Here is a 21,884-nt window from a genome sequence, read left to right as displayed (position 1 = left end):
TCGCTGTGGTATCGTCGCAAAGTGTTCGTGGCGTTGCCTCTAGGATGGTATGAGGAAGAATGATGCCATTAGTGAAAAGTGTTGACCTGAACGATACTGAGCCAAGATCCATCGTATAAATATCAGGATAAATCTGCTGTTCTTCTCAACTCATCTTCATCGCACCACAACGTTCTTCAAGACATCAAAGCTCATTCTTCCAACGCAAAAACACCTCTTCTCCCAGTTTCACTACATACCGACTCATCAAGATGAAGTTCACCGCTGCAATTGCTACTGCCATCCTCGCCAGCGTTGCTGTCGCGGCTCCCGAGCGTGGCCTCGGGGCTCGCCTCAAGGCTCGCGGTACCGGCAAGGGTTCCCGACCCCTCCAGGCAGTCGCCAGACCTGCCTCGACCAAGAACCAGACCAACGTCGAGTACAGCTCCAACTGGTCCGGTGCAGTGCTGGTGGAGCCTCCTTCTGCCGCGGCGACCTACACTGCGGTGACCGGCACCTTCACTGTTCCTGAGCCTACTGGCAACTCTGGAGGCAGTCAGGCTGCATCTGCTTGGGTTGGTATCGACGGAGATACCTATGGAAACGCCATCCTCCAGACTGGTGTTGACTTCACCGTGACCGATGGAGAGGCCTCATTCGATGCCTGGTATGAGTGGTACCCGGACTACGCCTACGACTTCAGCGGCATCGACATCTCTGCCGGTGATGAGATTGTTGCCATTGTCGAGTCCTACACCTCGACCACTGGTATTGCTATCATTGAGAACAAGAGCACCGGCCAGAAGGTCACCAAGGAGCTGTCATCCAGCTCCAGCCTTGGAGGACAAAACGCAGAGTGGATTGTGGAAGGTAATATGAGCCGTGCATTCCTCTTCCGACTTTATAAAACGCTAATGTGATCTTAGACTTCGAGGAAAATGGTTCGCTCGTCGACTTGGTGGACTTTGGCACCGTCACCTTCACTGGTGCTGTTGCCAAGGCTGCGGGAGGCCAGAGCGTTGGCCTGACGGATGCTACCATCATCGAGATCGAGGAGAATGGCAAGGTGGTCACTGATGTTACCATCGACAGCGCCTCCGAGGTTACCATCACCTACGAGTAAACGCGCACACGAGGCCTGTCATCTTACTGGAACCGTGGCAGAATACGGTGATTATCTCAAGTGATGATGTGATCGGCACAGCGTTTGAGTGCGATATATGAGGTAGCGGAGGATGGTTATGTAGATAGCTTTGATTTCTAGTATTACTTTGCGGGGCCCCAGTTGAATATGAGTCATTCTTTTGATTAATCTTCCATAAGCCGTAGATAAACATAAGTTACAGCGTAGAGGATGCTCGAAAAAGCAGACGAGGCGCAGGTGCTGCATTTCTTAGATTCAGTAAGGCAATAGCGGACCTTTTATTTGAAAATCTAGGCCGCTAACGCGGAGTATGACTTTTATTTTGATTTATGATGTATATTCCAGTTGTGATGCTGAGCACTTAAATTGGAAAGGCATTGTACAGGTGTACTATCATCCCAGTTAAGTCTTGGACGTCCTCAAGCCCAGAAACAATACAATACATGCAGGAATTACTTGCTTAAACAATCCAATTACTGCTAACAACGACCGGAATTCCTGTAAGAGCAAGTAACTGAAATCCGATTACAGAATACTATTTAGTCAGAAGTAATGTAAGCATGCCCTGGCAAACACACACCGCTCCTACATTCACATCAGTCTCCGAAGAGGCACGGAGACAATGACTTGCAATGACCTCAAGCAGCATGACATGTGCCGGAGATTTGGGTCTGCGGAGGACCAACATCGACCGTCTGGGCACCATTGATGGTAGTAACGCTGTTGTCAATGCCGTTAAAGGTGCACTTGACGCCACCCGTGGTGGACGAGATGTGGGAGATGCTTAGGGGATTGCCTGAGTTCCTCGGTTAGCATTCCCGAACAATCTACTTTGTCTGATACGTACTGATTTTGGTGCTGACACCGTTGGTTGGGAACTGCTGCTGGAACTGGGCGTTTGCAGCACCGACGAAGGTGATGAGCACCTGACCTCCAGTGGGCTGTGTTTGACCGGGATTGCTGGGGATCGATCCAGATCCGAACCGGCAAGACCCCTGAACCTGGGTCTGCGGAGGACCGACGTCAACCTGACCTACGCCGGTCACAGTAGTCACGCTGTGATCAATGCCATCAAAGGTACATACAGCACCCTGGGTGCTGCAAGATATGTGTGAGATACTGAGGGGGTTGGCTAGTGAGATTAGCCGGGATACATAACGAGTCGTGTGCGTGGAACATACTTATCTTGACATTGGACCCATCAGTGGGGAAGTCTTGGGTGAATTGGGCACCAGCTGCGCCGACAAAGGTGACTTGGGCAGTAGCTTGCGCTCGACCGATGTTGAGCCCAAGGACAGAGGTCGAAAGAAGGGCAGGAAGCAGAGTGAACTTCATATTGAAAGGAGGTAGTCTAGTGAGGGTCCAGTGGAGTGGTAGTAGTACGTCTGCAATATAAATCACTTGCTTTGAGCTGCTCGAGAGTCATCGATAGATGAGACTCGTCGGGCGTTTTATAGACAGAAAATCGAACAAGTCCAGCACCTTAACTGTATAGGCACTGAACAGATTCTCATGATCTACGGCATCCCCGTGTACCACTTTTGCTCTATACGAGGAATGCAATTACCTCATCGGACTGAAACCGTGGAAGCTGTTCATCAGGCGACACCTTATCTACCTACACTGACCTATTCGGGCTGAATGTTGACAGGATCATGACGCTGCTATTCATGGAATCTAGCCTGTTCCAGTCATTTTGATGATCCGGAGAGGGCAGTCAAAGTTAGTACTATGGGAGTTGGTCAGTGTGGTGACTTGGAGCTGGCTGGAGACGTACCATAATTCCGTCGAGGCACAGCAATGAAGATGTCTAACTCACGAGATCGTGACCGGCATGACCACCGGCTGAATCCGGGGACTCTCGCATCGCCCCGAGGGGATCCATGGGTAGTGGTAGTCGTACAATTAGGCGTTGTCCACATAATGTTGCGCATATCCCATCCTCGCTATCACGACAACACGAAGAATCTGTAAGTCAATCGTAGGTCGTCCACGGTGCTCATTATCGCGGGTATAAGATAGAGAGGACATTTTTCTCAGGCAGTGGGGAGTTTTGGTGTCTGAAACGTAGACAGTGTCAACGTTAGGCATGCAGGAGCTGGATATCGATGGGAAAATGATCAACTACGGATTATCCAGGCTCTGGTAACGTCAATGAGTGCTACTTTGAGATACTGCTGGAAGCGGCTGAACCCTCCGCAAGAGGCATTGAATGGTTCCGCCAATCAATCTCCCAACTTGCCCTCGTATCTTCCCGTTTGGATTGCTCGCCACCCAAACTAAGAAAGGACGGGGCTTATGCCTCCTTCGGAGAAAGGGTTTTATCCTGTAGTTCATACTCTGGAGTACCTGGATACTGATGATACTGACATCATCGACCCCAAGGCCAAAGATGTCTATACGAGGAGGCTCTCGTACAGAGTAGAATTCATGCCCAGCCGTACTTCCGCTGCACTGCCAACTGCAGGCTAGAAACACACACTATCGCATGATGATGGGGTGCCTGATCTTGTGATTATGTTGAGGGTCGGGAAACATGAAACCCTGCATCATCACCCTCCGCCATTTCCCCGCGGTCGGGGGTGGGCGAAGTAAATCTTAATCCCCTCGAGCCTCCGACCACTGACTTCTAAAAATACAATCAGTTCATTGTCAAGGTATAAGCACAATTTATTTTTAGCACTAACTTGGGCTATGCAGCAGGCTGCCTTACCGTGGATCTTCTCAGACAAGACCAAGGAAACGTATACTGACTACTGGTAATATGGCCAGGTGAAGCTGAACTCCATCACGATCATACTGGCAGTGTGACGCGAGAATAGGAAAGATAATCCAAGTCCTAAATCCCTTTTGAATAGGATGTTAGAAGGGACGTGCCTCTTGGCCAACAAACCCACTTCTTCCACCGCAGTAGACAGCCTACCTGAGCCATCACCGTTGGTACAGATGGGGAGATAACCGCAGCTACGGCATATAAACCAGGACGAATGACCATGGGCGGACAGGATACGAGGTCAATCGGCTGACCGACGATTGGCACAGGGTGAATGCAAGACAATACTTCGACAAATAGGGCGATGGCCCAGGTATAGATTGGTTTCAAGCCATATGACCCGGATGAGACTGGACGGTCGGAACCGACATAGGAGCCCAGAGGATCACCTTCCCATTAGCTCTGCAGCTAAAAACGGGTACTCTTGGGGTTTTCGACAGGCTATAGGCAGCTCCTGTAGATTGCCGTTGTTGGAAAAGGGCCGTGAGAATTGTGCGACGATCCAGAAAGATTCAAATGAAAATTTTTCAGTTGTGGAGACAGGCCATCGACTATTAAAACATCGTGTGGTTGTTTGACCATAGTTACATCGTCGTCCGACAAGTATGTGACTCGTTAGGCTCATCCTGCAGCAGCAGAAGCTCGAGCCCATGGCCTGACCAGGTCACTTTAGGGGGATAAAATGATTGGCCGGTACCGATTAGTTCATAGAACTAACACGGTCGGCAGAAGAGACATCAATAGGACTCTGCTTGAAATTCAGGAAACATGACTTCATTAGCCGAGTTGATCAACTCCCCCAACCGGCTTTGTGGGGAAGAGAGCGGTCGTTGAACGAGCATCATTGGCGTCTGGAGACTCTCCGGATTCCCCAGATAGTGGACACTCGACTCTTTCGGGTAAGAATCGGCATGCTGGTTCTCGTGGCTTCCGATGCCTCCATCCGTGACTAAACACAATCGAATGCCCTTCACGCATTTCGGCCAGCTTTGCCGAAGGGTCCACTGCCTGCCCCAGAGTCGGGAAATGTCCGCTCGTAGGGTTTTCTTTTGCTTCTACATGGTCCTTCATTTCTTTCTCACAGGGCAACTGAGCCGAGTCCTGCACCACCATCAACCTTTGTCTGTCCTAGATGGGAGTCTTTCACGAGCAAGCGACTCATGTATAGTCCCCGTCACTCCAGCCAGGTGGAGGCTCCCAATGGCAATGAGGACATCTACTGATCCAGACGCGGTGGGGAAGCCTAGCTATAAAGCCGGACTGGAGCCCGGGATATTAGCATCACGACAGGATCAAGTCTCTCGCCCAAGATGCCGTTGACCTATCTGGGAGCCCTGGCAATGCTGGCTGCCATGCCCCCATTGGGGCAGGCCCGGTCAACCTGGCCCCTGGGCAGTGGACTGGAGCTGTCCTACCAGGCAAGCCAACATCAGATCTCCATCCATCAAGATAACCAGACCATCTTCTCAACCCTCCCCGGTCAGCCGTTCCTCAGTGCCAGCGCCGGGAAGGACCAGATTGTCGAGGATAGCGGCAACTTCAACATCACCAACGTGGCCCAGGCCCGATGCCAAGGCCAGAATATCACCCAGCTGGCGGGTATCCCTCGTCGCGACAGTGTGAAGAACCAGGTCGCTGTACGCGGTTATCTCCTGGACTGTGGTGGGGAGGACATTGCCTATGCCATGAACTTTTGGGTTCCTACGACCCTTTCAGATCGCGTTGCCTTTGAAGCCACCGTTGACTTGGATGCGAATGCCAGTGTCCCCGTCGAACGTCTCTATCTCACGTTCGCATCGCACGCGCGGGAGGACTTTTACGGTCTCGGTGCGCAGGCGTCCTTCGCTTCCATGAAGAATCAGTCGATCCCCATCTTCTCCCGCGAGCAGGGTGTCGGACGTGGTGACCAGCCGTACACGGCCATTGAGGACTCGCAAGGTTTCTTCAGCGGCGGCGACCAGTACACCACCTACACTGCCATCCCTCAGTATGTCAGCTCTGACGGTCGCGTCTTCTACCTCGACGAAAATGATACGGCCTATGCTGTCTTCGACTTCCAGCAGCCGGATGCCGTCACGGTGCGTTACGATAGTCTCTCGATGCATGGTCATCTGATGCAGGCTGATAACATGCTGGACGCCATCACCATGCTCACCGAGTACACCGGTCGCATGCCGGCTCTTCCGGAATGGGTGGATCACGGCGCACTTTTGGGCATTCAAGGTGGACAGGAGAAAGTCAATCGCATTGTGAAGCAGGGCTTTGAACACGACTGCCCGATCGCTGGTGTGTGGTTGCAAGATTGGTGAGTGACCCACTGGCTTTTCTGCGCTCATCATTACTAACGGACGGTAGGTCAGGCACGCATCTGCAGTCAGCCCCCTATGGAAACATGAACATCTCGCGTTTGTGGTGGAATTGGGAGTCCGACACTTCGCTGTATCCCACATGGGCCGAGTTCGTCCAGACTCTACGCGAACAGCACGGTGTACGCACCCTTGCCTACGTGAACCCTTTCCTGGCCAACGTCAGCAGCAAGTCAGATGGCTATCGCCGCAATCTCTTCCAGGAGGCTAGCAAGCACCGCTACATGGTGCAGAACACCACCACCAACTCCACGGCGATCATCTCCAGCGGCAAGGGCATCGACGCCGGTATCCTGGACCTCACCAACGAGGAAACTCGCGCGTGGTTCGCCGATGTCCTCCGCACACAGGTCTGGAGTGCCAACATTTCCGGCTGCATGTGGGACTTTGGCGAGTACACCCCCATCACTGCGGATACCTCGCTGGCCAACATTTCCACCAGCGCCTTCTTCTACCACAACCAGTATCCGCGCGACTGGGCGGCCTACCAGCGCTCTGTGGCCGCTGAGATGCCTCTGTTCCATGAGATGGTCACCTTCCACCGCTCTGCCTCTATGGGCGCCAACCGGCACATGAACCTGTTCTGGGTGGGTGACCAAGCCACACTTTGGACCCCCAACGACGGCATCAAGTCGGTGGTGACGATTCAGGGCCAGATGGGCATCTCCGGATATGCCCACAGTCACAGTGATATTGGCGGCTACACGACCGTCTTCGAGCCTCCCACCACCAGCAACTCCTCCGGAGCCATCCCACGGTCGGCTGAGCTTCTGGGCCGCTGGGGTGAACTGGGCGCCGTGTCGAGCGCCGTGTTCCGGTCGCACGAGGGCAACGTGCCTAGCGTAAATGCTCAGTTCTACAGCAACGCCACCACGTATTCGTACTTCGCCTACAACGCCCGGATGTTCCGCAGTTTGGGTCCGTACCGTCGCCGCATTCTCAACACGGAGAGCCAGCGTCGCGGATGGCCGTTGCTGCGTTTGCCGGTGTTGTACCACCCCGAGGATCTCCGCGCCCGGCAAATCAGCTACGAGAGCTTCTTCCTCGGACGGGATCTATACGTGGCACCGGTGCTCGATGAGGGCCATAAGTTTGTGGAGGTGTACTTCCCCGGTCACGGTGCCAACCGCACGTACACCCATGTGTGGAGTGGCCAGACCTACCGTGGAGGACAGACGGCACAGGTGCCGGCTCCCTTCGGAAAGCCCGCGGTGTTTGTGGTGGATGGAGCCTCGAGTCCGGAATTGGACGTGTTCTTGGACTTTGTGAGGAAGGAGAATGGAACGGTGCTGCATGCGTGAGCGTGTTGCTCTCTATTCAATGTATGCTAAAAGTATCCCAGTGGGGAGTTCGAGATGATTAGACGATTAGACAAAGATATAGATGATTTCGTATATGGCCGGAATTATAGATCGGTAAATTAGGTACACACATTACACTTCAGCACGCGATGTGCCGGTAAATCACATACAGACAACTTCTAGGGGTATCAAACCTTCATCTTCTCTCCATCGTGTTCCACCGTCCCTTTCTCACTGATCCCATCCTCGACCTGCACGCCTTCCTCACTGCTGGCCACGCTAGCCAGCTGCCATTCGCGGATGGCATGTCCCTTCCACATCAGCAGCATAACGAACAAGAATGAGAAGATGGCAAAGAAAGCCATCATGCCATACACCCAACCGACATCAACGGCAGCCACCCACGGGTCAATGTAGAAGCTGATGGTCAGACCGTAGACAATGCGGTAGGCGCCAATCACAATACCCGCTTCAGCCGGGTAGCGCGTGAAACATTCGACGACGTAGTTGACTGTCACTGGCACACTGGCCAGCGAGCCGATCGTCACGATGAACACCGCCAGTGCCAGTACCATGTAATGCAGGTGATACTGCAGAGTGGCGCCGAACAGGCCGAGACCTATGGGGTTAAGGATGAGACTGGGAATCCAGAGCACCTGCAGGCGGTACTCAGGCTTCCAGGCGCCGTGGTTGAAGCGTCGGGCCAACGCCAGGGGTAGTCGGTCATTGTAGTAGTGGCCCACAATCTGGACGACGAGGATGCCGATCCAGTGGCAGAAGGTGAAAGCGGCGTTCTGCTTCAAGGAGAAGCCGTAACCACCTTCCTCTGGCGTACGCTGCAGCCACACAGGCACCAGTGCATTCATGCCGACGTAGAAGCCGAAGGAAATGAGAGTGAAGGTACCCATGATGACTGTGACCGGACAAATACCGATCAGAATGGGCGCCACGGCAATTTTCATCTAAAACAATGGTCAGTATCACAGGGCCGATAGCTAGTTCTTCAGAGGGTGGTCACTCACGGTAACGGACCAGGTGGTGGGCTGCACCAAACGCTGGCCGAAAAAGAAGGTCGCCCAGCGGTTGGCCAACCAGTTGGTCGGGATGGCAGGGTTCCGATCAGGGTTCTCACGGTCATATCCTGTCTCCTCGAGGAAGAGGAATATGAGGATGGCTGTGGCACCCAATAAGCCAACAGTCCACCAGAACTCGACAGGGAAGAAAGCATTAGCCGAGATGAAGGCCGAGAAGGTCGGGCCGGCGATGGTGCCAAACAGGAAGGCCATATGCAGGGCCATGAAGGCGCGACCGCGCTGATGCAGAAACAGCAGGTCGGTGATGACACGCGGGCCAAGAACGGTGGGAACGGCGCCGAAAAAGCCAGCAAAAAGTCGCGAGATGATGTAGGGGATATAATCATCCGAACGGGTCATGACGGCCGCCCAGATCTGACAGACGAGGGCACACAGAATGCACCAGAAGATAACGGAGCTGCGACCCAGTCGATGGGCGACAGGGGCAAAGAAGAAGGGCCCGAAGGCCATGCCCGCCAATGCGGCGGAGTTCTATACAGCTTGTCAGGACATGCATTGGAGCAGATTGAGGACAAAAGTTGGTCGGCATACAGCATAGGACTCTTGGACCCTTGTTTTGCCATAGATCTTGGCCTGTTGGGCCAGGTTCAGCTGGCCAGATAGGGGAGCGATAGCCCCCGAAAAAGAGGCCAGGCACAGAGTAGCCAGAATAAGTTGTTTCCGACGATATGGCCAATTCTTCAAGCTATCAGCAGACATTCCGGGGCCAGAGGTGTTCTTGGGGCCAGATGCTTACGAGCGGGTCCTGGGGATGGGAACTGGGTCGAGGCACCAGCACGACCCCCGGCGGGGAATGCTCGGGCTCTTTACCCTCACTGCTAGCTCGAATACCATCCTCCTTCATTTTGACTGATCTTGGATCTATGGTATCCAGAAAAGAGATCTCGAGAACAGGTTCAAAGAGGTTCAGGGCGTTCCCCCACGGTCCTGAAGAGGTTTTTCGACGGCTTCAATTTTCGCCTGTCGATCGATTTCCGAACGCGTCATCCTCGGCGTTAAACCGAGCCCGGTAAGGATTTCCGGTCAAGCTGCGGTTTCGGATTGGTCGACTGGCGCACAATGTAATTTTATCGAGATAGCTAGACTATTTAGCAGCTGTTGTTGATACGGAATATTATTATCTGCAACCCACATCTCAGGTCTGGACCAGACCCTGTATTATCTCAGGGGGGGGGTGTTGGACCATTGCCGCATCGGGATGAAGATATTTCCAGCCGCAGTGGAGACAGGCGGCGATCGGACTCGCTTTATCACCGGCAAGTCGCTTCCACCACATCAAGGGAATCAATGCTGTGGCACCTTGAGTAACTAGAGTGCTCATGAGAGAGAATATGTTCGTAGCAGCCAGTTCGATACTCCAGTACTACCTTACTAGCCCGATCTTACAATGATGCTGGCATGGCTACAAGTCACCCCGAAGTACCACCTAGTACCCACCTGATATATATATACCCATGTCACTAGGGCAAGAAAGGTGAAAGCATCTCTGATGGGCTCTCCCAAAAGTGTTCATATGGATGCATCTATTCTCGAGTTTTAGTCTACCAAACTGCCATCCATTCAGCCATCTGACAATGTGTACTTATCCATTGCATTGACTGGAACGCACCAATAACAGCTCGCTGCCCGTCCACGTCGCCAAAAATTCAAACACGCTCATTGATGGCAGTTTCTCCCTCATTATCCGAGAGCTTCGGAGACCTCACATGAATCACTGCTTCGACCGTAATCTGCTGGTCCCGGTATTCCTCGATCAGAATTCGAGCAGTAGGGGCCGATGCGAGAAACGATCGCACCCGTCGGTCGGGAAAGACATAATGCAGCGCCGCAAACACGGCGCCAGCGATCAACGCACCGCTGAGGAAGCAGATGTAATACAGATGCATCAGCCCGGCCGGAACATGGATGGTTGTATTGACGTAGGCTATGAAACCGGGAAGCGAGGGGACTGTCCCACAGATCCACTGGCCCCTGTGTCAGCCCACCAAACGGCAAAGCGAGCCTTTGGAGGCGGAAGAGGGACTTACCGCGATGATGGCGCGCCAATTTACCCCGTATGTATACCAGTAGATGCTCCGTGCATCTCCCACAAACAGGTCCGGGACTTTGATTTTACGCTGGTGGACGCACAGGTACGACGCGATCATCAGCCCGATCATCGGTGCCATGAACACCGAGTAGCTGCTAAGGACCGTGATAAACACCGTGGCTGTATTGACCAATCTCCATGGATTGGCTGCAATGGAGACCAATGCCGTCAGGTACGCACCCCGACGGATGTTAATGTACCTGGGGAAGGTCGCCGCCAGATCGAACCCTAGCTTCGTCAACTACTGAATCCAACCAGGACTGCGTGCAGAAAGTCTACCCTACCTCCCGAGAGAGCGTTGCCTGGAACATTGACCCCCATTTGCGAGACAATCAACGCGACGCCTCCAAAGAAGCCTGCTGCGCGCGATCGGGACCCCCCAGTCTCAATGACAGCGCCCAGGAGCTTGGGAAGATTCCAGTAGGCTTCTCCATAGCGTTCCTGCGTGGCCGCCGTGACGAGAATGCCAATCACGCCGATTATGATGGCGTACAGTGCCGCGCTGAAGAGCTGGCCATAGATGGCATCTCGAGGTCGTCGTGCGAACCGCGCGTAATCGTTCTGGTTGAGGATTCCGGCGCAGATGCTGCCGATTGTGCTGATAATTCCATACGCGATCATCCACCCAGAGACTTTCGATCCTGAAGCCAATGTGTCACCGAAGCCGTTGGGACCCATGGTAGCCAGTGACCAGATTAGCAGTACGAATTCGAAAACAATGACAATGACAGCCGAGATGTAGAACATTTTCTGCAATTTATGCGGTCGCACATAGATTACCGGCAGGGAAAGTACCATAAAGATGATGTATCCCACGAACTCGGCGGTCGTCATGCCGGTGTCGGTGGGCATGTGGTTGGGAATGCGCTTCTCCAGCGAGGGCCAAATGGCTTGCAGGCAAACATACACACACTCGCCTCCGATCCAGGCCTGAAAGGCATCTGTCGTGAGGTTGGCGGTTAATATCTGCTGTGACGGGTGAACTAATTAACTTACACCAAACTGGACTTATCAGTGGGAGCGTTGCAGACTTTCACCGGTGGGACTTACTGAGGGAGAGAAAAATACGGTTCCAGATGACAAACTGGCTGCCATACATGCCCCAGACATATCGATTCACCACAGGAAATCCAACTGACCATGATGTCGGTTAACACACGACGACACATACATAGGGGGTCAATTCCGCCAACCGCTTACGATGATAATAGGCCCCGGGGAGCGAGTTGAGGACGATGAAAATGGTTGCCAGGATGTTTCCGACCACAATGGCGACGATAGCCTGCCACCACGACAGTCCGAGGGCGATCAACGAGCTGCCGGTCATATAGCCAGAGATGTTGGAGCTGATGAGGACCCCTGCGCAGAATATCCCTGTTAGCTAGTCCTGCGCAAGACAGCATGGAGGAGTGTCCCCTGACAATAATTGTTGAAGGTCCAGAACCCCCAGCGGCGGCGATCCGCCTGAATGGGTTCGATATCACTATTGATCCATCGGTCGGGAATGGTCTCTCCTTCTTGAGGGACCTCGAGCCACTGGAGGAGCGTCATGGCGAGCAGGCTGGGTTAAACAACACGCGATGAACACATAAACCCTTACTACATCCTGGAGTCGGACAGATATACCCGCCGGTTTGGGTGATAAGGGTTTATCTCGGCCGGCGCCAGCCAAGGATGAGCGACATCAGAGGAAGCGGGGTTGTACTCTAGCCTGATTGCGACTTGCACAAATTGAGGGCACATGTGCCACAGGTACAAATGACCGTTCAAGTCCCGTCCTGGAACCCTATCTGATTCTCCTATCAACTATCTATCAGTGGCCCGTCAAGATGGCATTCTATCGGATCGGTGTGGATGTGGGTGGCACCAATACCGATGCTGCTATCCTCAACACGGCAGCCGCAACCCTCCATGAACAGGACTTGCATCGAGATCGACAGAGGGGCGTGTGCGCTTCCAGCAAAACTCCTACCACTGCCGATGTGACTTCTGGTATTTGCACGGCCATTGTCGATGTCCTCGCCAAGGCGCAGATTCCCGCCCACGAGGTGCGCAGTGTAGCCATCGGCACTACTCACTTCGTCAACGCTGTTGTGGAGGCGGACCCCGGTCGGCTCAATAAGGTCGCTGTCGTTCGTCTGTGTGGTCCATACACTCGGGCGGTAACCCTCCCCTTGGCAATCCTAGGTATCTTCATTGATATCATGTCACTGATGGTAGCTTAGGTACCACCATTCTCCGACTTTCCACCACGACTTCGTGAAATTATCGGAGGACCGGTTTTCTATCTCGACGGAGGTACCTCAGACAATTCCCGGGGTCATAGATGATGCTAATGAATACGTCTAAGGTCTCGAAATCGATGGTCGGGAAATCGCGCCCATCTGCCCTCAACAGATTGAGGATGCCGTGTCCACCACCGTTGCTCTCGTTGGGGTGTTCTCGCCCCTTGACCACGGGGGCGCGAACGAGGCAGCTTGCAAGAAACTGATGTTACAGCAAAGCCCTGACTTATCCGTGGTGTGTTCTGCCGATATTGGCAGTGTTGGGCTGCTGGAACGTGAGAATGCAACGATACTCAACGCCTCCATCCTGGCTCTGGCGAAGAGGACCATCCGAGCTTTCTGTCTCGCCATGAAAAACCTACAGCTCAAATGCCCGTTGTATCTTACTCAAAACGATGGTACTTTGACGAGCGCTGCAATGGCTGCAGAGCGACCTATTCAGACTTTTGCCAGTGGACCGACAAACAGTCTGACGGGGGCAGCCTATCTGGCCGGTCTGGACCAACGCAGCATCACAAGCAGGACTGCCACTCAAGTCCTGGTTATGGATGTGGGAGGAACGACCACCGATGTCTGTGCTCTCTTGCCATCTGGATTTCCCCGCAAGGCGCCCAACTTTGTTGAAGTCGGCGGAGTACGTACGGCTTTTCCTATCCCAGAGGTGCTCTCAGTGGGACTGGGTGGAGGGAGTCGCATCCACATTGATGGCGCCGAAGGCACCGTGAGTGTTGGACCCGACTCGGTTGGATACCATTTGACACAGGACGCCCTAGTCTTTGGCGGCAATACCATGACCTCGACGGATATTGTTGTCGCGTCTGGCAAGGCTGAGCTTGGGGAGCGCTCTCGGGTGAAGCACCTCCCGATCACTGTTCTTACCGAAGCTCGCGCAGGCATAAAGAAAATACTCGAGCGCACTATCGACGCGATGAAAGTGTCTGACCAGCCCGTGACTCTCTTACTAGTCGGAGGTGGCTCTATCGTGTACATGGACGCACTTGAGGGCGTCGCCGAGTGCATTGTTCCTCCGCACCATGACTCTGCCAACGCGGTTGGGGCTGCCATCGCCAAAGTCTCTGGTGAGGTGGATGTTGTTGAGATCCTGGAGGGTCGCGATGAGGGAGCCGTAGTGGAAGCAGCAAAGCAGCAGGCGATACAGGCCGCCATCGAACGCGGGGCTGACAAGGACGATGTGAGCGTTGTGGAGGTCGATAAAATACCACTGCAATATGTTACGAACAAAGCAGTCCGGCTTGTTGTCAAGGCTGTTGGAAAGCTTGCAACTCCCGCTCCGGGAGATTCTGCAGAGGAGCATTTGGTATCTTGGATGTCAACTGATGTCGATGACTCGTCCTTCAAGGAAGCATCAGAAGTGGAGACGGTGGTTCCCGCTCTCATTAGCACCAAACACAGTGCCTCCCTCGATCTTGACACATATGTTCCTGAGGTGACGGACCAAGTCTGGTACCTTTCCGCCGTCGACTTGGAGTTCATCGCGACCGGAACCGGTGTGTTGGGCACTGGTGGTGGGGGCCCGTCTTATCTTCAGTATTTGCAATGTCTTGACTGGCTACAAAGCCCTGACGCAAAGGGACGTATGAGGGTGGTATCTCCAGATAGCATGAACGATTCGGGTGTCTGCGTGTTTGGATCGTGGTACGGCGCCCCCAGTGTGTCGGGGGAGCGAATCCCGGCCAAGATAGAACTCACAACTGCCATCGACCATGTCGTCCGTCTCTCTGGACATACACACTTTGAAGGAATCATTGCCGACGAGATTGGCGGAGGAAATGGCATGTCTACCTTTCCCACTAGCGCCTACTACGATATTCCGGTTCTCGATGGTGATCTCATGGGCCGCGCCTATCCCACCATGGAGCACGGTAAGAAGCCATTACCCCTATGACCTGCTGGACTAATGCCGAGTTCGTGCTTAGGGACGCCTTATGTCTATGGACACCCCATAACTCCGTGTGTGGTTGCGGACGCGAAAGGTAATGTTGGGGTGGTGTTGGTATGACTCCCCTGTAAAGAGCTCACATTTTTCCGCTGATTATCTGTAGAAAGCTGAGTCCAACCGTCGAGTGGAGGAACTGCTTCGATGCCAGTGTGTGAATCTTGGTATCTCGACTGCTGTGGCTGCTGTACCCTTGACCTTTGACATTGTCAAGAAATACTGTATCCCGAACACAGTGTCCCAAGCCTGGTATCTGGGTCGCGCTATTCATCGCGCCCGCCGGTCCAAGACGGACATCATCAAAGCCATTGTAAGTACTGCTTTTATTCTCTTAAATATCAAACTAATAGGTCCATAGTTTGAAACCACACTCGGCAAACTGCTCTACAGTGGCAAGATCATCGACGTGAAGCGAGATGTCAGTCGCGGGTACACGGTCGGCCAGTGCACAATTGCACCGTTATCCGGCGAGGAGAGAGAGAATATGGACAACCAGGTCTCGGCAGAAACACGTCACTTGGTGATTCCATTTCAAAACGAGTTTCTCTATGCTGCGTACATCGACCCTGCATACCCCACAGCGCAGCAGGTTATCTGCACAGTACCCGACCTCATCTCGGTTCTAGGCCAAGATGGCGAGGCAATCGGGTCGCAGGAGCTGCGGTATGGCCTGCGCGTGAATGTCATCGGCATGGCGGCGCACCCTCTGTGGACCGGAGATGAGCGAGGACTGCGTGTCGGAGGACCCCGGGGCTTTGGATTGAATATGGAATGGACGAGTCTCGGTCCGTATCAGGCACCGCGCAGTGTCATTGCGGAGTTTAACCAGCAGTTATGAGGTGGACATGGCTGAAGATATAACAGAGGGCCGTGTAAAACACAAGTTGATTATAGGGCCCACGCTAAACCTCTTAAGTTCAGGCAATGCTAAGGTGAATGTCTCCTACTTGTATCGATTAAGCTGCCTCTGCTTTGAAATAGGATCTCGGTAAATTAGTAAACGTGGAATACGAGTATCAGTAGCGCAAACAATTGCTACTCCTGCAACTTCAATAAGTTTAATGATACATCCCAAAGCCTTGCTTCGCTCTCCGGACTAAACGCCCATTGGGCATATCCCGGTCCCCAAGGACCAGCCGCAGGCACCCACGCATTGGCCACAGCACAATTCTCCAAGTACACTCCACCCTTCCCTTCCATCTCTGGGCTCACTGCCGCCCAGACTGTAGTGGCAGCTCCTTGCTCAGGGGTCTTCCAATATTTCTCCAACTCCTTATCCGCAGCCCAAATCGCCATTTGGTCAGCCGGCACATGACGCAGCAGGTCTGTGGCAATGGTCCCAGGATGCAAACTGACCGCATGCAGACCAAGAGCTCCATACCGCCGCTCAATCTCATTAGCGGTCCAGATGTTGGCTGTTTTGCTTTGTGCATAGGCCATCCAGGTGTCGAACTCGCCCTCCCAGGTCAGATTGTCAAAGTTGACTTGGCCAAAGCGATGCGAGCCGGAGGATAGTAGCACCACCCGGGAGTGAAATCCCGGTGAGGAAGATGCCAGCATCACAGGACGTAGGAGATGGAAGAGGAGGAAATGCGCCAGGTGGTTGGTCCCAAATTGCGTCTCGAAACCATCTTCCGTCCTTCCTTCCGGGCAGCCCATGACTCCAGCGTTCGCGATGAGTACGTTAAGCCGGGGAGATCTTGATGTGAATTCCTCCGTGCAGGCACGCACTGAAGCCAGAGAATTGAGATCCAGAGACAAGAGGTGCACGCGTGGGCTGTCAAGCATATCACCAAGCGCTGTTTTCGCCCTGTCGAGGTCCCGGGCCGTCAGGTAAAGTGTAGCACCGGTAGCATATAGTGCTCGCGCAGTATGCACACCCAGGCCTGACGAGCAGCCGGTGATGAGGATGACCTTGTCAGACCATTGGCCCTCAAGATTTTCATCCTGGATAACTTGCAGGGCAGTTGGACGCGCGTCGCCAGCGCCCTTGGGCGACTGGTGCACTGCTGCATATTTGTCACTCATAACTTCTGCTTGTATATACTAGGCTCTGAAGGTCTGGAACTGAAGTGGAGGGTTAGCGAACCTCAAAATATGTTGTCAGGGTCTACTCTTCTTATATGGCGTGTGTAGCATGAGTTATTGGACTCCACTCCAAGAAGGCACTTTGATCCATCGCCCAATCAGTGGGGACTCCAGACTGGGGGCTGTTAATTGTCAAACACATCATTCAGTATTAGGGCCTTGAGCTGTATGTCCGAGTATCTATGAAAGTCGCTGATTGTCGACCAGGTGTCTCATGCTCTTATTCTTGTTGCTGGCTTTGAAAATAACCGGTATCGGTATCGATCACACACGCTAACCAAATAATACCTAGCGTTAACGCCCCGGGATTATTCCGCGAGCGGCTTCCCCCAAAAGGGGAAACCGACAAGGCGCCTGATCCCGCGCGGTAATCGACGGGCAGAACCGGGTACAAGATATGCACGGCTAAAGCGAGAGGTAACTATAAGAAGACCAGCTTTCATTTATGACACCCATGGGTGTGATATATTCATCCACGGATAATCGCTGCTATGCTGGTAAAGATCGGTTCCTGTTCGGGGTTTGCGGACCTGTGCAACATAGCAAACCTTATGTTCCGGAGTTAATTATCTCCAGCTCACTAACTCCGACCAGTGGCTACAGGCACGGGAGGTATTGTACACGGAGACAAGCATGGAGAGAGGCGAAAGTCGTTGGAATAGGGGATTCGGAGGGGCCATAGGAGGGATACTAGGACGTATATAAAATGCTGGGCTTTCGTCAATGCGACTTTATTTCGCACTGAGCGAATTCGGCTGTATATACAATACGCACAATGGCATCCTACCTAGTTACTGGTAGTACTCGAGGGATCGGCTTCGAATTGGTGCGCCAATTATCAGAAAAGCCTCTCTCAGAAGTCAGCACCATCATTGCGACCTCACGATCGGTCAATGCCGCCCTGCAGGATCTAGCGGACCGGCATCCCAACCGAGTCGTGCTAGTCCACTTAGACGTCGCAATCCCTGAGACCATACAAAGGGCCGCTCATACCATCGAGGACATCTTAGGAGATAAGGGACTGGATGTACTCATTAACAATGCTGGCATCGTGGGCTGGGGCCGGCTTAAGGACATGTTGGTTTTAACCCATGGACCGCATCAATCTTTGATGGAAACTAACGTCCTGCAGGACGGACCTGGAAGACACGTTCCATGTCAATGTGACGGGCCCTCATATCATAACCCAGACCTTCTTGCCGCTATTGCGGAAGGGCTCCATGAAGAAGATCATCAACATGTAAGACCCTCTTGACCCAGTAACCGAATGTGACTAATCCTGACTCGCATCCTCCAGTTCCAGCAGCGTCGGCTCCATTGCAAAGCAGTCCGTCTATCGGGACCTGCCCGCCCCCTCCTACAAGATCACCAAGGCCGCCTTGAACATGATGACGGTGCTTTATTCTCAAGAGCTTGAGAAGGAAAAGTTTACCGTATTCTGTGTGAGTCCTGGGGTGAGTGCTAATCCAGACCTCAAGTCACGACCATACATCTGATACCAACGTTAGTGGTTGAAAACAAACGAAGCAAATTCACACGCTGATCTTCCGGTCGGAACTGGAGTCGAGCGCGTTTTGCAGATGATCCGTGATCGGGGTGTGGAAGTCAATGGAAAATTTTTGAATATTCATGTTGCTGGGTGGGAGAACAACCCTGGTTTGAACCAGTATGATGGAAAGGAGCTGCCATGGTAGACTGTCGAGATGGCTGATCGACGGTGGGAGATATGTCTCATTCCTCGTTTATACTTACCTGTCCACAAGTGGCTAGAACATGCAGTAACAGGAACTAAGAATTGAACTCTGTGGAAGATATCATGACGCGATACGTAATACTTCGATTTAGATACGCAACTCTGTTCCGATCTGCAAATTGAGCATTGGGTCACCTTAGCTGGGGACTGGATCTTCCTATCCCGTGGAGATTTTCATCTTATGGGCTGGGCTGTATTTCTAGAGAAAAGGCAATGATGATAGCGGGGCAATCAAGTAGGGTGTCGGTGAAATTGATTGATTGTTTACCTCTATTGAAGTCCGGCCTAGCCCGACTGGTGTTGTTTGGTGGCTATGCGGGCTTTCAACAACTAGTAGGATACAGGCTGTACCTATTTGTGTCACCACTGGGTGAGATTCTGTGCCCATCACTTCCTTAAAATGTTGGTCAGGTGAAGGAGACTTACACGGTACGATGCCGAGGTCCTGTCAGTAAAGTACATGTGATGAGAAGAGACGAACATATTAGCGATGCAACATATCGAGCGGGGAAAAAAGCAGAGAGAGTCAAAGTAGATTAGGGTCGTGGGGGGAGAGCGCCACGTTGAGTTCCCAAATAGGAAATCCGCGAGGCTGATCCATCAGCACGTATCTGTCAGCACAATAACATTCAATGAATCTCCAGCCATGCATACAGTTCACCCGATTCTTGCGTCGGAGGTGGTCATGCTTGTCTATCATGACCTCAAAGTTTAGGCGTGCTTCATAGATATCATTCTGACTGTCTCTGGTCGGTCTGACTGGCTATCGGAAATGAGTTGAAGACTCAATCGGTCGCGAGGCAAGCTGAGCTCATCGCGGCGATCCCCGATCAGCCCTCTGTGGGGCATTGAGCAAAGCATGCGTGTGAAGTGGCATCGGAGATTTGTGTCATGCAATAACAAGCTGCTCGAGGTTTGTGTTGGTAAAGCTTCCGCCACAACCCAGCTCTAGTCCTACGAGGTACTGTATGGATGTGGCTCATCTCCTCCTCTAAGTCTAATATGTCCAAGCCCGCCTGCTGTTAAGTATTCTATCGGACTTCTACATTCCCGATAGCATGTGAACACTGCAGTTTCTCCTCATGCCACCCTTGCTAGCTTGGGTGAACTAGTTCCTGCAGCAGCTTCGTCATTCCCCTTCTCAGCCAAGCCCTAGGCAAAAAGCTTCCCCGGAATAAACTTCTCTCCTTTGGTCTCCTGCGGCAGTTCTATCCCAATCGACGACCATCAAACTTGTTCATTCGGTGGGAACTCATTCCAGGCACCAGCAACCAGCAACCAGCACATCCGAGAGATCCGCAACTTCTGGGTCAGCTCTTGTTCTGCCGGCTCCACCAGTGCCGTCATCGCACGCGAGACCCGCCCCGGATGCTTTGCTGAAGCCGGTATAGTCCATCCCCGCTCGGGCGTGATGCCCAACGGTCACTGGAGGAGAGGTGCAGGCGGGATGTTGTTGCATGAATCAAGCTCGGGGTTTGACTTTCATCCGCTCGTTTCCTACTGGCGGGTTCGCCCTCTCCATCGAAGCCACGGATCCTTCGATCCGGATCCTGGCAAAACACAGAGGAAGCAGAGCTTGGTTATAGGAGAAATTATTAATACAAAGCTGATCTGCCCGATTTTCCAAACCTTCCCTCTCTATCCCTCTCACCTCGCACCCCCGTTGATCTTCCCTCCCGCCATGTACATCCCCTCGGTGCTGCTTCTGGCCGCGAGCCTGTTCCATGGCGCAACGGCGCTGCCCACGCCCGGCTCCTCGCCCATCCCGCCCAGCCAGGATCCCTGGTACAGCGCGCCCGAGGGCTTCGAGGAGGCAGATCCCGGTGCCATCCTGCGCGTGCGGCCCGCGCCCGGCAACTTGACCGTGGTAGTGGGCAATGCCTCGGCGGCTTACAACATCCTCTACCGCACTACAGACAGTCAATACAAGCCTTCGTGGGCTGTGACTACCCTGCTAGTGCCCACCGAGGCCGCCTCCGCCGCCATCAACCAGAGCGTCTTGCTCTCCTACCAGATCGCGTACGATTCGTTCGACGTCAACGCCAGTCCCAGCTACGCCATGTACACTAGCCCGCCCTCCGATATTATCCTCGCCCTGCAGCAGGGCTGGTTCGTAAACGTCCCCGATTACGAGGGCCCCAACGCCTCCTTCACTGCCGGTGTGCAGTCCGGCCATGCCACCCTTGACTCGGTCCGCAGCGTGCTCGCCTCTGGATTCGGCTTGAACCAGGATGCCAAGTACGCTCTTTGGGGATACTCTGGCGGTGCCTTGGCCAGCGAATGGGCTGCTGAGCTGCAGATGCAATACGCTCCGGAGTTGAACATTGCTGGTCTGGCTGTGGGTGGACTCACTCCCAACGTTACCAGTGTCATGAACACGGTGACCTCGACCATCAGCGCAGGACTCATTCCCGCCGCCGCGCTGGGTCTGTCGAGCCAGCACCCTGAAACGTACGAGTTCATCCTCAGCCAGCTGAAGACGACGGGACCCTACAACCGCACGGGATTCCTGGCCGCCAAGGACCTGACTCTGTCCGAAGCGGAGGTCTTCTATGCCTTCCAGAACATCTTTGATTATTTCGTCAACGGATCAGCTACGTTCCAGGCGCAAGTGGTGCAGAAGGCACTCAACCAGGACGGATACATGGGCTACCATGGGTTCCCGCAGATGCCGGTGCTCGCGTACAAGGCCATTCACGACGAGATCAGTCCCATCCAGGACACGGATCGCGTGATCAAGCGGTACTGTGGACTGGGATTGAACATCTTGTATGAGCGGAACACCATCGGTGGACACTCCGCAGAGCAGGTGAATGGCAACGCCCGGGCGTGGAACTGGTTGACGAGCATTTTCGAGGGAACGTATGCGCAGCAGTACAAGACCGAGGGGTGCACGATCCGCAATGTCACTTTGAACACGACTTCCTCTGTTTACTAGAGGGGGACTGATGTGATGTGAATAATGTTGTTAATGGTTGTGTATGGACAGCCGGCTCTATTGTACAGTAATGGGCTAATGAATGTGGCTTCATGAACATGGTACGAATGATTATGT

At 53.3% G+C, this 21,884-nt stretch overlaps 9 protein-coding genes across 9 annotated transcripts; 5 read left to right on the top strand and 4 right to left on the bottom strand.

Annotated features, from left to right (window-relative positions):
* Positions 1 to 251: 251 nt before the first annotated feature.
* AKAW2_12088A (A4/G1 family peptidase) lies at positions 252 to 1,102 on the top strand (the record flags this gene model as incomplete). Its single annotated transcript, XM_041684644.1, has 2 exons — positions 252 to 849; positions 906 to 1,102. The coding sequence occupies 2 exons, from the start codon at positions 252 to 254 to the stop codon at positions 1,100 to 1,102; spliced, it is 795 nt and encodes a 264-aa protein (XP_041538808.1).
* A 659-nt stretch (positions 1,103 to 1,761) lies between these two features.
* On the bottom strand, positions 1,762 to 2,458 carry AKAW2_12087S (uncharacterized protein; the record flags this gene model as incomplete). Its single annotated transcript, XM_041684643.1, has 3 exons — positions 1,762 to 1,919; positions 1,971 to 2,255; positions 2,305 to 2,458. 3 exons carry the CDS (start codon positions 2,456 to 2,458, stop codon positions 1,762 to 1,764), a joined length of 597 nt encoding a protein of 198 aa, XP_041538807.1.
* A 2,748-nt stretch (positions 2,459 to 5,206) lies between these two features.
* AKAW2_12086A (uncharacterized protein) lies at positions 5,207 to 7,563 on the top strand (the record flags this gene model as incomplete). Its single annotated transcript, XM_041684642.1, has 2 exons — positions 5,207 to 6,201; positions 6,252 to 7,563. The coding sequence occupies 2 exons, from the start codon at positions 5,207 to 5,209 to the stop codon at positions 7,561 to 7,563; spliced, it is 2,307 nt and encodes a 768-aa protein (XP_041538806.1).
* A 188-nt stretch (positions 7,564 to 7,751) lies between these two features.
* On the bottom strand, positions 7,752 to 9,501 carry AKAW2_12085S (uncharacterized protein; the record flags this gene model as incomplete). Its single annotated transcript, XM_041684641.1, has 4 exons — positions 7,752 to 8,525; positions 8,586 to 9,128; positions 9,189 to 9,335; positions 9,394 to 9,501. 4 exons carry the CDS (start codon positions 9,499 to 9,501, stop codon positions 7,752 to 7,754), a joined length of 1,572 nt encoding a protein of 523 aa, XP_041538805.1.
* An 802-nt stretch (positions 9,502 to 10,303) lies between these two features.
* Positions 10,304 to 12,297, bottom strand: AKAW2_12084S (nucleobase cation symporter-1 family protein; the record flags this gene model as incomplete). The annotated part of the gene is made up of 6 exons (XM_041684640.1): positions 10,304 to 10,621; positions 10,685 to 10,974; positions 11,031 to 11,687; positions 11,797 to 11,880; positions 11,947 to 12,105; positions 12,168 to 12,297. 6 exons carry the CDS (start codon positions 12,295 to 12,297, stop codon positions 10,304 to 10,306), a joined length of 1,638 nt encoding a protein of 545 aa, XP_041538804.1.
* A 278-nt stretch (positions 12,298 to 12,575) lies between these two features.
* AKAW2_12083A (uncharacterized protein) lies at positions 12,576 to 15,826 on the top strand (the record flags this gene model as incomplete). The annotated part of the gene is made up of 6 exons (XM_041684639.1): positions 12,576 to 12,908; positions 12,972 to 13,044; positions 13,097 to 14,914; positions 14,969 to 15,045; positions 15,095 to 15,298; positions 15,347 to 15,826. 6 exons carry the CDS (start codon positions 12,576 to 12,578, stop codon positions 15,824 to 15,826), a joined length of 2,985 nt encoding a protein of 994 aa, XP_041538803.1.
* Positions 15,827 to 16,023: 197 nt separating this feature from the next.
* AKAW2_12082S (uncharacterized protein) lies at positions 16,024 to 17,016 on the bottom strand (the record flags this gene model as incomplete). The annotated part of the gene is made up of 1 exon (XM_041684638.1): positions 16,024 to 17,016. The coding sequence occupies one exon, from the start codon at positions 17,014 to 17,016 to the stop codon at positions 16,024 to 16,026; it is 993 nt and encodes a 330-aa protein (XP_041538802.1).
* An 835-nt stretch (positions 17,017 to 17,851) lies between these two features.
* Positions 17,852 to 18,770, top strand: AKAW2_12081A (SDR family oxidoreductase; the record flags this gene model as incomplete). Its single annotated transcript, XM_041684637.1, has 4 exons — positions 17,852 to 18,153; positions 18,209 to 18,316; positions 18,374 to 18,530; positions 18,585 to 18,770. The coding sequence occupies 4 exons, from the start codon at positions 17,852 to 17,854 to the stop codon at positions 18,768 to 18,770; spliced, it is 753 nt and encodes a 250-aa protein (XP_041538801.1).
* Positions 18,771 to 20,510: 1,740 nt separating this feature from the next.
* AKAW2_12080A (uncharacterized protein) lies at positions 20,511 to 21,767 on the top strand (the record flags this gene model as incomplete). The annotated part of the gene is made up of 1 exon (XM_041684636.1): positions 20,511 to 21,767. One exon carries the CDS (start codon positions 20,511 to 20,513, stop codon positions 21,765 to 21,767), a length of 1,257 nt encoding a protein of 418 aa, XP_041538800.1.
* Positions 21,768 to 21,884: the final 117 nt, after the last annotated feature.

This window comes from Aspergillus luchuensis, chromosome 1, assembly GCF_016861625.1.
Source record: "Aspergillus luchuensis IFO 4308 DNA, chromosome 1, nearly complete sequence".
Lineage (NCBI taxonomy): Eukaryota > Fungi > Ascomycota > Eurotiomycetes > Eurotiales > Aspergillaceae > Aspergillus > Aspergillus luchuensis.
Note: the sequence above shows the minus strand (reverse complement) of the source record. Positions and strands in the feature narration are given on the sequence as shown.